The following is a 13,279-nucleotide window of genomic DNA, read 5'->3' as shown; positions in this document are numbered from 1 at the left end:
TTTAGTCCTCTCTTTAATCATATTGAACAAAAGACAATTTCCATCTATCTATCTATCTGTCTATCTGTCTTTCTCTGTCTGCCTGTCTGTTTGCAAATCTCGATTAGTTTCATGAAGAGCAAAAGTACAGCGTGTTTGAAAGCTGAGGGAAAGATGCAAAAGAAGAACTCATAAAGGAGAGACAGAAAGGCAGCTTGCACTTTACAGCTTAGATGAGCTTCAACATTCATTCCATTTACCACTATTGTGTCAATTTGGAAATATACGTGTGAATTTTGTGCATATGACTTGCAATCTTCCATTTCGGCTGATCAAATAAAAATCTCAGTCCATCCTCAAAATGTAATTGTGATATTGTGGGTTTATGGAGCTGACCTCAGTGGATGGGAGGGGTCAGGGGGTGGGGGGGTCCACCATGATGCGGTATATGTACCAAGAGTAGACTTTAAATCTTTATATGCCAATGCAATATCAGCAAACAATTACACGAACACAGAATGACAAAGCATTTCAAAACAGTGTTATGACTGTGGTGCAGTTCATAAAAGGATATATTGTATGGAAACGTGGTCCAAGTGGAGGGTTTGTACTGAAGATGACATTCTCATAAGAAAGAAATACAGTACGACGCAACAGTGAGGTACCTGGATATAACCTCGAGGTAAAGTTCTCTCACCTATGCCTTTGAGAAAGGTACCAAACACCAGTTAATGTTCCAATGAAAGAAGAAGCCACACAAATGGGTTACAGCATAAATAGGGTGAACATTTTAAACCATCTTGGGTGAGATTTTCAGCTGAAAAATAAGATCGTCAATTTTAAAAAAGCACACTGAGAATGGATGACCTGCAGTTAGCTGCCACTCCACTGTCATCAGAAAGCGTTAGCCAGTTTCTCCCTCAATTTAACTTTTAATTTGGAACTTCACTGAACAAAAACTTAAATGGTCACCAATTTCACATTAAAAGTAGACCACACAATTTCAGTGACACGCATCAGATAGAAATGTCTGACTTTCACACAGAAATATGTCACCCATGATCTATTCAGTCTCCAAACATTTTCAGACCAAGGCACCTTCCGGACTCCTAACGGAACCGAGCAGGCCCAGGCTCGGCTGAACCGAGACTCACTGAGCTGTGTAATGTCACATGACGTGTGCCTTCATCATCAGGGTGAACTGAGGTGAACGCTGTCAGTCATTGACTCAAACCATTATAAAAGCAAATGTTGTGTATGCAAGCCAAAACAAAACGAGGAGAAAGGGGCAGAGGAAGAGACATGAATCCGAAGGTCAAAAGGTCATGGAACGACCCGCGCTTTGCCCTGTTAGGTCTGCAGAACACCAGCAGCAACTGGGTCCGCGCCTCAACAGCAAAGCAAAGAACCCCCAGAAGGGCTTCACTATACCCATGCTCATTATACACTACCAAGAATCACACCAAGCCAAACAGAGACTGGAAGACAGCCTCACTAAAACACAAAGGAAGAATCCCTTTCTTAAAATAAATTCACAATATCGTTATATTTACAAAAAAGATTCATAGTTGATTGGTGAATAACCTGCTCCACTGCTACTCAACTCCAGGTCCTGCCAGCGGAAAAATACAGATGCAGATGACCCTCCAATAGAAGAACAAAAGGACAAACGTGTTTTGGGACTTGAGAGGTAATGCACATTCACAGACCAAAGAGCCTCACTCCTCTGGCCTGAGTCATCCCTGCAGGATTGATGAGGGGATCATAAACACTCACTCTTTTCTTTCCCTTCAAATAAATAAATACTTCAGATACAGACGTCCCTCATGACCGAAATAACAAGAACAAAAACGACGAGCACGTTTCCGGATTTGAACCCGATGAAGTGGCAGAATTTGTGATATTCAACGCTCCCGGAGGAAACTTGTTTAAAATGGAGTCCGCGTGTAAAAAGTGCATCTCACTCACGTACAAGAGAGGTAATGTGCTGCATTCACAGAGGCCAGAGAGCCTCACTCTTCTGACCAGAGTCTTCACTGGAAAATGTCCAGGGTTATAACACCACATACAGAGTGTATATGAGGCCACTATGGCCAGGGTGGGTTTATACGAACTCTGTAAGAGCTGAATTAACACTGAACACTTCACTGCGCTCCCCACAGGACTGCGTAAACACCCCCTCTTTTCTCTCTCCCTCTCCTTCTCCTTGTCCAATCCCTCGCTCAGACGTCGTCGAAGATTCGGCTGTGGGACGAGGTCATGGACAGGTACCGCCCACCTGTGTGTCTGACGGGGAACAGGGAACAGGAAGAGAGGTCTGTTCGCTTTATGATGGCATAAACGACATGCATTTAACATTACAGACATGGACAGAATTATGATTGAGTGTGCGCCTGTGCGAGAGATGTTTGCAAGTGGTATAACAGGAGAGCACGGGTAGACAGGGAGAGAGATGACAAGAAGAGGGCAAAGGAGGAGAGAATAAAAATGAACGCAGAATTTGAGGGAGAATTTGAGGGGGACCTCAACCACACCTTCCACCTTCGGGCTCCAGGGGCTCTTCCAGGACGGCGTCTCCGCTGAAATCCAGCGGCTCCACATCGTGCAGGAGCTCCATCCGGTCCCTCTCCGTCCGGTCCCTCTCCGTCCGGTCCCTCTCCGGCCGGGCGCTGGGGCGGGAGAACTTTCCTTCTGTGGAAAAGCAATATTGATGTCTCTTCTTAATTTGAAGATCGCTTTCAAAGTTATTAGATTTTTACGGACACACAAACACACAAACACACGTCTAGTATTGAGAATGAGAAGCAGCCTGAACGCTGCTCTTCCCCTGAGCTCCAGAGCGGGAACAGCACTCACGTCTGTTTGCCCCGGCTGCCTCCGGCTCTCCGGACTCCGTCAGCTCTGAGTAGGCGTTCCGGTTCCGTGTGGGATAGTCCTCCCGATGATTCCCATAGCGCTCCCGCCAGTCCTGGAGCATGGACATCACACACAAGCATGCACATGCACACGCACACACACACACACATGCACACGTACACACACACACACAGACACACATACACGCACACACAAGCATGCATAGTCGCACACGCACACGCACACACACACACACAGACACACACACACACACACACGCACACATGCACACACATGCACACAGACGCACACACACACACACACACACAAGCATGCACAGTCGCACACGCACACGCACAGAGACACACACACACACACACACACAGACACACACACACAGACACACACATGCAGACACACACACACACACACACACACACACAGACACACATACACACACACACGCACACACATGCAGACGCACACACACACACACACAAGCATGCACAGTCGCACACGCACAGAGACACACACACACACGTACACACACACACACGCAAACACAAAAAAACACTCATTGAACTTTTTTTATTAATTAATTTATTACTTTCTAATCTATTTATTTATTAATTGAATAACCCTCATTCATACAGGCAAGGCTGACTGAGCATGCATGCTCTTTAAAGAGCAACCCTCCCCACTAGCCTAACCAGCATGCATTTGGATTCGAGTCTGCAGTGCTTTGGATTCACTGCAGGACAGCGGTGAGAACACAGACGTGATGAAGTCGAACGGGTCCCTCCTACACACGCACTCTAGCGCCCCCTGTCTTCCCTTCCCTGCCATTCATCTAAAATTAAACAGACCTGACTAGAGGTCATTAGTCAGCATGTTATATCGCTAATATTAATAATACAGTATATTATATTACACAATATAACAGGATTTAATTGAATATGACATGACCTTTTTTTTAGAAAAATAAGAAATAAAAGAGCTAGCTGGATAGCTCGGGTTAGGAGAATGCTCAGAGCAGGCAGAACAGGGCGGGGCCTCTGTTTGGGGGCAGAACAGGGCGGGGGCCTCTGTTTGGGGGCAGAACAGGCCGGGGGGCTCTGTTTGGGGGCAGAACGTCACACCTGTTCACCTGCCCATCACACGGTTTACCTGGAGGCCTTGTGCTATGGAGAACCTGTGAGCGCTTGTGAATGGCCTTTTGTTATTGATGTTTTGTTTATTTTTTTAACGACACGTATGTCAGCTGGCACCCGGGCTTAATAACCTCAGAAAACAAAAATAAAACTCCCAACATTTCTGGGAAGATTTGGACTTCCTGGTTTCTCTTTAAGACCACTCCCTGCGACAACAAAAAAAACATGGTTTTTAAAAGCTGCATTTATTTACGTCATGCAGGAAAGAATTCTAGAATTGGCCGTTGCCACAAGCATTTGTCCCTAAAGTGAACCGGTCTGTAGCTTGGGGGGACAGTGACTGTGTAAATTAGGTTCGCAGGATAGAAATAAAGCACAGAAATAAGTGGGAAAAAATAGATTTTAAACAAAGGACTCACTCTTCTACGATTCTCTCCATCTTCCACCCTCTGCTTTTTTCTTTTCTCTGCACGAAAATCAAAATCCGGAAGACTTAGCATCAATTTCCTTCTCCTTTGACTTTAATCTACTGGTAAATCCGGAATCTAAACAGAATAATGAATACAAGTGATTACCAACCCTGTTTCTGAAGACCTGTTCCAGGAACAGGGTTGGGCAGCCCTGATCTAGCTGTTGAATTTGGTGTTTTGTTAGGGTTGGAGTAAAAACCTACAGGACAGTAGATTTCCAGGAACAGGGTTGGGCAGCCCTGCTCTAGCTGTTGAATGAGGTGTGTTTGTTAGGGTTGAAATGAAAACCTAGGATAGTAGATCTCCAGGAGCAGGGCTGGAGACCACTGGTGTAGAGCATGTGATATCGGCACTACCATCAACACATTACAGCCCAGGTGCCAAACTCCAGTCCTGGGGGGCCGCAGTGTCTGCTGTTTTTTGGCGTGTTCTCGACACAAGACTTTTTTTGACTGGCAAACACACCTTGTTCTCAAGGCCTTAATTGGCAGCTGATCGAAAGGAAACCACAAAAGCCCACGGACACTGCGGCCCCCTTGGGGTTCAGTTTGACACCCCTGAATCGCAGCAAGACCTGTCAGTGCACGTTCATGCATTACATCATTACCCCCAATATCCAGCACGTCCTGTACCACCATAACACTGCTGTACATCAGGGGCACCGCACAGCTTTCTAACACCAAAGCAGTGGAGTCTCAAAATGCATTATGATTTACATTATGATATGTTTTTTTATTTAAATGAAAGTGTAAAATGAAACAGAGGTTGTCTGTAGTTGTGCTGAGTAACGGAAAAGGCCACAGGGCCTACCTCGGCGGATGAGCTCCTTGCCCTCGTCGATGAGGTCGGAGGTCATCTCGTTGTCACCCACAAACTGCTGGAACCCCAACAGGTTGAGACAGCGGGTCCCGAGGCTGTGGGGGGGTGGGGGGGTTAGGATCAGGATGAGAGAGCGGAGCGTCACACCAACACTGACAGAAAAAAAAACCCCGCAGGGGCTTTTCAGCTGGATTTCAGACAAAACCAAACGGAACTGCACCTGAGTCACCTGTGTTTTAAGTGGGAGGGAGACCCCGGGTCAGGACAGGGGGGACTCACCTGAAGTAGGTGGCGATGCACAGCAGGAGGATGAGCATGGGGTAGTAAATGTAGAAGCCGTCAGCGATGAAAGACAGAACCGTCATGGATCCCATGATCTGGCGGGGAGACCCGAGGGGTTAATATAATCAGGCTTGACTAAATAACTTCATCATTCTATGAGCCCCCGTCACCATGCAGGCACAAAACGCCCTGTTAGCAATACCACACTCCAACATGCCCTGTTAGCAATACCACACTCCAACATGCCCTGTTAGCAATACCACACTCCAACACTGTGCTATTGCTACATGAAAATTGTCTGGGTACCGCTAATAATTTTGAGTATGGTTACAGAGGAGTTCTGCAGACAGAAAAATAGGAAGAGGTTTGTTTTTAGACAGGATTTCCATGGTGACGGTGCTGCCCAGCGGAGCAGGTGTCCCGGGACGCGGAGGGGGGAGTGTTTTGGGGCTCTCTGAACTCACAGAGGTGTACGCAGTCTGCTCCTTGTCCTGGTGCGAAATGGCCGCATCCATGTGGATGAGACCCAGGAAGTTCAGGCAGAGGGGCGGAGTCAGGCGGCAGAACAACCTGCGGGTCGACAGCGCGCCTTGTAAGTCCCCAAAAACTGACCCCAGGTCAGTTCACCCACCCCTAACCCTGACACTGCCCAGCATGTGAAACTGGGGGAGACTGATCTGAAGTCAGTTCATGCCTTCAAGGAAGAAAAAAAAATCACCATTGATATCTATTGGGTGCTGATAAGACAGCCAATCAGCAGCAAGGTCTGATTTCTCTTCACATACATGATCCCCCCCCCCCACACACTGAACACACTCCCCTGCACATACATGCCGCTGAACTGCAGGCTGTAGGCGTCGGTCTGATGGTGGGGGGCCAGGTAGTAGTAGTTGAAGACTCGGATGCGGAACACGGTGGAGTACACGCAGGTGCAGAGGAAGAAGATGGTGATGAAGCACGCCATCTAGTGAACAAAAAAAACGGCACCCAACACATTTTTACATCACATCACAGGCATTTGGGAGATGCTCTTATCCATGAACGAATTACGCAACACAAACACAAACACACGGACCAGGGATGAAAGTGCACGGCAACCAACCAGGAATCAATAAAGACCCATGAGACAGACAGGGAAGCGTAAAGGTGGGGGGGGGGGGGCCCTCTCCCCCTGGCCTTATTGAAATACAAAATGGCCTCTCCTGTCATAACAACACAAAGGTTTTCTCTCAGCTCTACGGTACTGTGGTGCACATACATGCTAGCTTCAGTAGACATGACATCTGATTGTGCAATGTAATTCCTCCTAAAGGTGTTGCCTGTTACATCTACTGCACACACAGTAAAACACACGCTCTGTCAATCAGTTACCTGCTCCAGCAGGCAGCCTCAGTTCTTTATACAGACACCATCTCAGGTGTGTTCTGTGTTCACAGGTAACCTTGCTTCTACATACTGTACAGACATTGAACCAGAGCACAAATAATATTGCTGCTTTTGGCTCTTTAAAGGTTTGGTAGTTGTAGTACCTCACCTCTATGTACAGGTAGTTGTAGTCCCTCACCTATATGTACAGGTAGCTGTAGTCCCTCAGCTCTACGTACAGGTAGTTGTAGTCCCTCAGCTCTACGTACAGGTAGTTGTAGTCCCTCAGCTCTATGTACAGGTAGTTGTAGTCACTCAGCTCTATGTACAGGTAGTTGTAGTCCCTCACCTCTATGTACAGGTAGTTGTAGTCTCTCTCGGCCAGCTGGATGAAGACGGCGAAGAGGGAGAGGACGGGCCGGGTGCTGAAGAAGGTGCACTCGGACCACACCACCGCCACGGAGAACAGGCTCAGAACCACCGCCAGGGCCCGGTAGAACCACTGCCTCAGGAGACACTCCCAGTACCACTCTGGGAAAAGAGACAGACCGGTTACTCACACGTCCAAGAGGGCCACAGGCCTTCAGGGTTAGATAGAAACACACACAAGGCACACACACACACGCACACACACACAGACACACACACGCACACGCACAGAGGAAAACACACAAGTGCCTACATACACAGCCACAACAGCTGTGTATGACTGACATAAAATATAAGAGTTTTATTCAACATGTTTCCTTCCCCTCCCTCTGCTCAAGCTCAGGGTAAGAGCAGTGCATTATGGGCACCGCTGAGCAGCTCCGTACCCCACAGGCTACTTTAATAATACATGAAGCAATTTAATATTTATAAATCAACAGTCCTCCTTTTCTTTCATCTGAAAAAATAACCCGTGCACTCACCCACGGCACCCTGCTGACCCACCCCTCTCTGGCAGGGTACTCACCCACGGTGGGGGGGTAGAGCACCCTGCTGACCCAGCCGCGCTGCTCCGGGGGGGGGAAACTGCGCACAAACAGGCGGGAGGGGCTGGTCTCATTGCGGGCCACGTCCTCCAGGTGGAAGGCCTGCTCCAGCAGGATCCGCCACTGCACCTGCGTCCGGTTCTGCCGCTGCACCGCATAGATCACCTGACCCAGACAGCCACACTTACCGCTTAACAAATCTGGCGCTCTATATCTCTATCTCTAGCCAAACTGAGATCGTGAATAAAAAGTGCAACGCTTGCATTTGCTTGTAACTCGAAGTTAAGGACAAAGGTTTATAGCACTTTCAAAGGTACTACAGAAAATTGTTCTATAAAGCATAATGCTTTTGCCACATCCCAGCCCATTATATGTGAAATCACTCCCTCTGACCTGTTTATGGAGCTTGGCGAAGCTCTTCTCGCTGGGGTAAGTGCTCCGTTGGTCGTCGTAGTCCTCGTAATCGTCCATATTCCTCCCCATCTTCTCCTGGTAGTCCACCGGACACTGCGGTTAAAGACCAGAGATTTGAAATTTGTAAAAATCTCTGTAGCTATCATTTTCAAGATTCGATATGGATTCACAATGCCCACCTTTCTCAGAATTGTATCAACGCACTTCCTCAGAGGGTTGTTGTACTTGATGGACTCGCTGAGTTTTCTCACTTCCTGTCAGAAGAGAGAAGAAGGAGAGTAAAACAGAACGTTGGAGGACTTCACCCACAATCACAGGTGAGAAAATGAGTCTTCCCATCCCAGCCCTCCCACGCCGGGACGCACCGCCCATCCCTGCCCCCCCGGGCCCCCCTCCAACCCCCCCCCCACTCCCAGCACCTCCATGGTGTCCTCCAGGTTCTCCTCCGCGTCCGCCTTCTCGGTCATCAGCTTGGCGGCCTTGAAGTAGGTCTTGCCCAGCAGGTAGCCGGGGCGGGCGGAGTTCCAGTACGAGCGCGGGATCTCCACCAGGCCGTAGCCTAGCAACAGCACCAGCAGGAACAGGCCCCAGGTGTTGGCCGCCGTGATGCCGATGGTCTGCAGCTCGTACCTGACGGCGCGAACAGGGGAGACGAGGGGGAGGAGTCAAGGGGGAGGAGTCAAGGGGGACACGCTGCCGGGGCTGGAGAAGGAGGTTTGGGAGGAAACGGACACGCACCAGGACAAACGCCACTTCGGGTGCACGGCCACGTAGATGAGCAGGGACCCGAAGACCAGCAGGTACGTGCCGTAGTAGATGGCGTTCTCGATGAGGGCCGTCTTGATCTTCCCCGTGATGGAGAACGCGCCGGAGCGAGCGTACGACTGCATGAAGGGCAGGAGCAGCCTGCGCACACAGCAGGGAGGGAGACAGCTCTGCATGAAACGCCCGTACATCATCAACCACCACAGTCACAGCCATGCACCCACGTTAGCTCTGCATAAAACGCCCATACACTATCAACCACCACAGTCACAGCCATGCACCCACGTTCAGAGGTACTGCCATGTCACAGCCATGCACCCACGTTCAGAGGTACTGCCATGTTACTGCCATGCACCCACATTAGCTCTGCATGAAACACCCGTACACTATCAACCACCACAGTCACAGCCATGCACCCACGTTCAGAGGTACTGCCATGTCACAGCCATGCACCCACGTTCAGAGGTACTGCCATGTTACTGCCATGCACCCACGTTCAGAGGTACTGCCATGTTACTGCCATGCACCCACGTTCAGAGGCACTGCCATGTTACTGCCATGCACCCACCTTCAGAGGTAAAGCACACAGCATTATACCATTATACGAAGAGACTGAGTACATATTCGATCGCACAGTATGACCGGTGTGACAAAACGAAGGACTGCCACGCCCACACACAGAGTGAAGTCATGTTTCACTCTGCAGGAATGAAGGGAATCTGCCAAACCGTTCAAATAAAGTACATCGTGTGCTTGCACTGAGGTCAGATCAAGGTGCACGGACAGGTGTGCTTATAAATATTCAATAACCAGTTTAAACATTTTTCACATATTTCCGTAAGATGATGAACAATTTTACATAAGAGGTTTCTCTCAAATGCCAGAGGAACCAGATTTCTAGAACATTCTAACAGTAATTGCTGAACCAGAGGGGGTACAGGTGTAACATACACTGCGAGGTCCAGTACACAACCATAGAGGTGTAACATACCAGGTCAGACACTGTGAGGTCCATTACACAACCATAGAGGTGTAACATACCAGGTCAGACACTGTGAGGTCCAGTACACAACCATAGAGGTGTAACATACCAGGTCAGACACTGTGAGGTCCAGTACACAACCACAGAGGTGTAACATACCAGGTCAGACACTGTGAGGTCCAGTACACAACCCTCCAGAACACGGGCATTATTCCTTCAGGAATGTAGCTCCACGGCCTGTAGCACTCATGAACGCTACCAGGGAGACAACAGAGCCATTAATAAACCCGCAAAGCTGACAATGAACCCAAACAAAATCATTAGGACATCACTCAAAGCACTGAGAAATATCCCCTGCCAGGTTCCGCTCTTGTAATAATAGTCATAATAATAATAATAATAATAATAATGCTCCCTTCATACAATTGGAGGAGCCTAAAGTGCAAACACAAAAATAACAAATCAACGACAGCTTAAAACTGAGGAATAGATAAAAGAGCATATAAAAAAAACACAATGATCAAAACAGATAAAAGAAAGCAATAAAAAAATGCCAAAGGAAAAATTATATATAAGCCAACTTTAAACATAAAATTATGAAGATATTTAGGAACTCTGTAACAAACTAGGAGAACGTTTCCACCTTTCTGTCAGAGAGACGGGGGAGTTGGGCATGGTCTGATTGGACGCAGTCACAACCTCATGCTGCTCATGGTCCTTCTTGCATTGCTTATAAATGGTCTGCAAATACAAAACAAGCCGTCAGTCAAACCAGCCGTGTCTGCCTCGTCAAAACAGACAAGAACGCACACTGAGAGTCACAGTCGGGAGAGCGATGGGGGGGTGGGGGGGAGTGGGCGTTCGTACGTACTGTGCTGACGTCCAGCGGGAGGATGAAGACGATGAGGAAGCACAGGAACCAGGCCAGCAGCGTGCCGAAGAGCACCATGAGCTGCTGCCGCCGGAAATCGCCATAGCGATGCAGCAGGAACAGCGCCAGGAAGAAGACCACCACGACCTCGATGCCCAGGGCCGCCCCGCTCATCCTGCCCCACCCGCTCAACGCGCCGGCATCGACCAAACGGAGCCGTCCACGACCACGCCCGACCCGATCCCGGACAGGCTCCTGAGGGCCGACCACCTAGAACTGAGGTCAAAGAAATGTTCGCCATTTTAGTCAGGAAAATGGCGAGCATTGTTGGGCTGAATGACCTGTTCTCATCATCATGTTATGCAGTGTTATGTTATGTTATCTGTGACTAGAGTCAGAGGCATGTATTGATACACTATTTGGCTCCAACCAAAACATTTAAGAAATTTTGTACGACAACATGGTACAACTGGGGTCCTCAGTGTGTTTCTCTTGAACCCTGTCTTCTCAATTAGTTACTCTTTTTCACTTTATGAACAATGTTTGCGTTGTTGTGATGCAATTACTCTGACTATAATTAAGAAATGATGGCTTCCCTCCCATGTTTGAAAGACCCCATTCAGCTGAGATGAAAATAAAACAACAAGTCAAGTATTATATCTCAAAACACGTGTAAGTGAGGTCCAATTACCTATAAACACAAAAAACTATTGAATGGTACACAATAGAATTATTTTAATACCCTATTAAAAATAAATGAAATAACTAAACAGACAGACAAACACACAAACAAGTAAATATTTAAATTAATAAATAAACACATTAATAAATACACGTTCAACCGTAATGACATATTGTGAAATATTAACATAAAATGCAAGTGAGCTAAAGCTTATATTTGAAGAGCAGATGGATAATGAGACATGGACTTCATCACTGAATCATACGAACATTTCTGATCTGGTATGATTTTCTCACGACAGTGCCCGACAGAAACAACAGTTATTCTAAATATTAGAAGTATGTGGCAGATAATGAATCTAAAGACAAACTCTCACTCAAGGACCTTGGGTCAATAACATACATTTTGGATGAAGACCCCCGTTGTAGTTCACCAGAATACAACGTAGCCTACCTAACTTAGATATTTGACTTTAGTTATCCACAGCACCTAAATATAGTCCAACAGCTCGCATAGCTAGCTACAGTAGCTGTTGGCAACTACACGTCAGCTACAAAACTTCATTTATAGCGTCACATATATAGCAACTGTGGAAACACAATTAAAGGCACATGACTTTTCGTGACTATCACAGAACATTGACAGACATCAACAACCGCAATAGTCAGAAAGAAGAGAGAAATGGCCGAAAACTAGCGAAATATAACAACATTTGTCAGCTGAACGGCAAACTTCGACAAAAGGCGGTGCGTAACATATTGATCTGACTAAAGCTCGCTTTTCTGTCATTGTCCTGTTATTCAGTCAGGTAGTACGCGTTGAGAGCAGCGTAATCAAGCAAGCTAACCGATCAGTTAATTAACATACAGTATGCAATATTATTTGTATTCTTACCTCTGATCTCTCTGACAGTTCACCAAAATTCACGAGCCAAACACGTGTAACGCTGAGCCTATGATGACGAAATATGGAGTTTGTACATTTGTGCAATACCTGTGATATGTTATGCCAGTCAGTACCGTGGCGACTTTGACGTAAGTAGTTATTATGCGATTCTAGCCTAGCCTACTTCCTGTTTCGCGGATGCAGACCATCGCAGGATCCATGGATGCCCTTTGGCTTCACCGTCTGCACAGTATTCGGAACAGTATCTGTTCTGCACGGGGCTGCATTCAATATGAAAACCAAAGACGCTGTTGACATTAACAATTCAATATGCACAAAGACTTAATTTGGTCTTTGTTTTCATAGCGATGATATAACAGCTACTAATGAGGCGGGACAATGTAACACGCATTCTTAAATACGTCACTGGCCACTTCTGGTTACATCTATGGTTACCATAGAGCTACATTATGATTATTACACATAGAACTGTTGACACGCCCACCAAACGGGAGAAAACATGTTAAAAGTTTTGCAAAACGTTTAGCGTGAATCTAACGTCCAAGATGAACCTTGCGAACCTAAGAAAATGGTTCTGAAACTTCAACGCATCCTCGGATGTCAATCAGTCGTTCTTCTAACGTTATATCTCCGATGGAATCAGCAGATTCTAACATTACGTCACCGCCGCCATTTGTAGGCTATTCCAGAACTGGTGACAGCAGTTAGGTAGCCTACATGGCCAATCACAGACTGCTGCCTGGATCCAGTGTTAATATTTCAT

The 13,279-nt window shown here is 47.2% G+C and overlaps 1 protein-coding gene across 5 annotated transcripts; it reads right to left on the bottom strand.

The window, feature by feature from the left end:
- Positions 1-221: 221 nt before the first annotated feature.
- On the bottom strand, positions 222-12,946 carry lmbrd2a (LMBR1 domain containing 2a). 5 transcript variants are annotated; one of them, XM_035379165.1, is made up of 18 exons: positions 12,505-12,946; positions 10,929-11,204; positions 10,701-10,798; positions 10,217-10,312; positions 9,049-9,216; positions 8,730-8,940; positions 8,490-8,564; positions 8,290-8,403; positions 7,878-8,061; positions 7,272-7,453; positions 6,388-6,521; positions 6,022-6,127; positions 5,555-5,652; positions 5,267-5,370; positions 4,406-4,452; positions 2,836-2,947; positions 2,514-2,670; positions 222-2,265 (listed from the first exon to the last, which is right to left on the bottom strand). In XM_035379165.1, the coding sequence occupies exons 2-18, from the start codon at positions 11,100-11,102 to the stop codon at positions 2,202-2,204; spliced, it is 2,124 nt and encodes a 707-aa protein (XP_035235056.1). In that variant the 5' UTR covers positions 11,103-11,204; positions 12,505-12,946; the 3' UTR covers positions 222-2,201. The 5 variants fall into 5 exon arrangements, with proteins under 5 accessions (XP_035235056.1, XP_035235058.1, XP_035235060.1 ...); XM_035379167.1 differs by having other exon boundaries at positions 10,929-11,183; XM_035379169.1 differs by lacking the exons at positions 10,217-10,312; positions 10,701-10,798; positions 10,929-11,204; positions 12,505-12,946 and adding an exon at positions 10,117-10,166.
- Positions 12,947-13,279: the final 333 nt, after the last annotated feature.

Source organism: Anguilla anguilla, chromosome 10, assembly GCF_013347855.1.
Source record: "Anguilla anguilla isolate fAngAng1 chromosome 10, fAngAng1.pri, whole genome shotgun sequence".
NCBI classification, from domain to species: domain Eukaryota; kingdom Metazoa; phylum Chordata; class Actinopteri; order Anguilliformes; family Anguillidae; genus Anguilla; species Anguilla anguilla.
This window is presented reverse-complemented; position numbering and strand designations above follow the sequence as displayed.

What these genes read in the sequence shown, in the direction of transcription:
- lmbrd2a (XM_035379165.1), bottom strand. Translation starts at nt 11,102, where the DNA reads ATGAGCGGGGCGGCCCTGGGCATCGAGGTCGTGGTGGTCTTCTTCCTG. An exon ending in TGCATCGCCACCTACTTCAG is followed by an intron (nt 5,371 to 5,554) that starts GTGAGTCCCCCC and finishes ACCCCCCCACAG; the next exon opens with CCTCGGGACCCGCTGTCTCA. An exon ending in ATGGAGAGAATCGTAGAAGA is followed by an intron (nt 2,948 to 4,405) that starts GTGAGTCCTTTG and finishes TCCATGCTCCAG; the next exon opens with GACTGGCGGGAGCGCTATGG.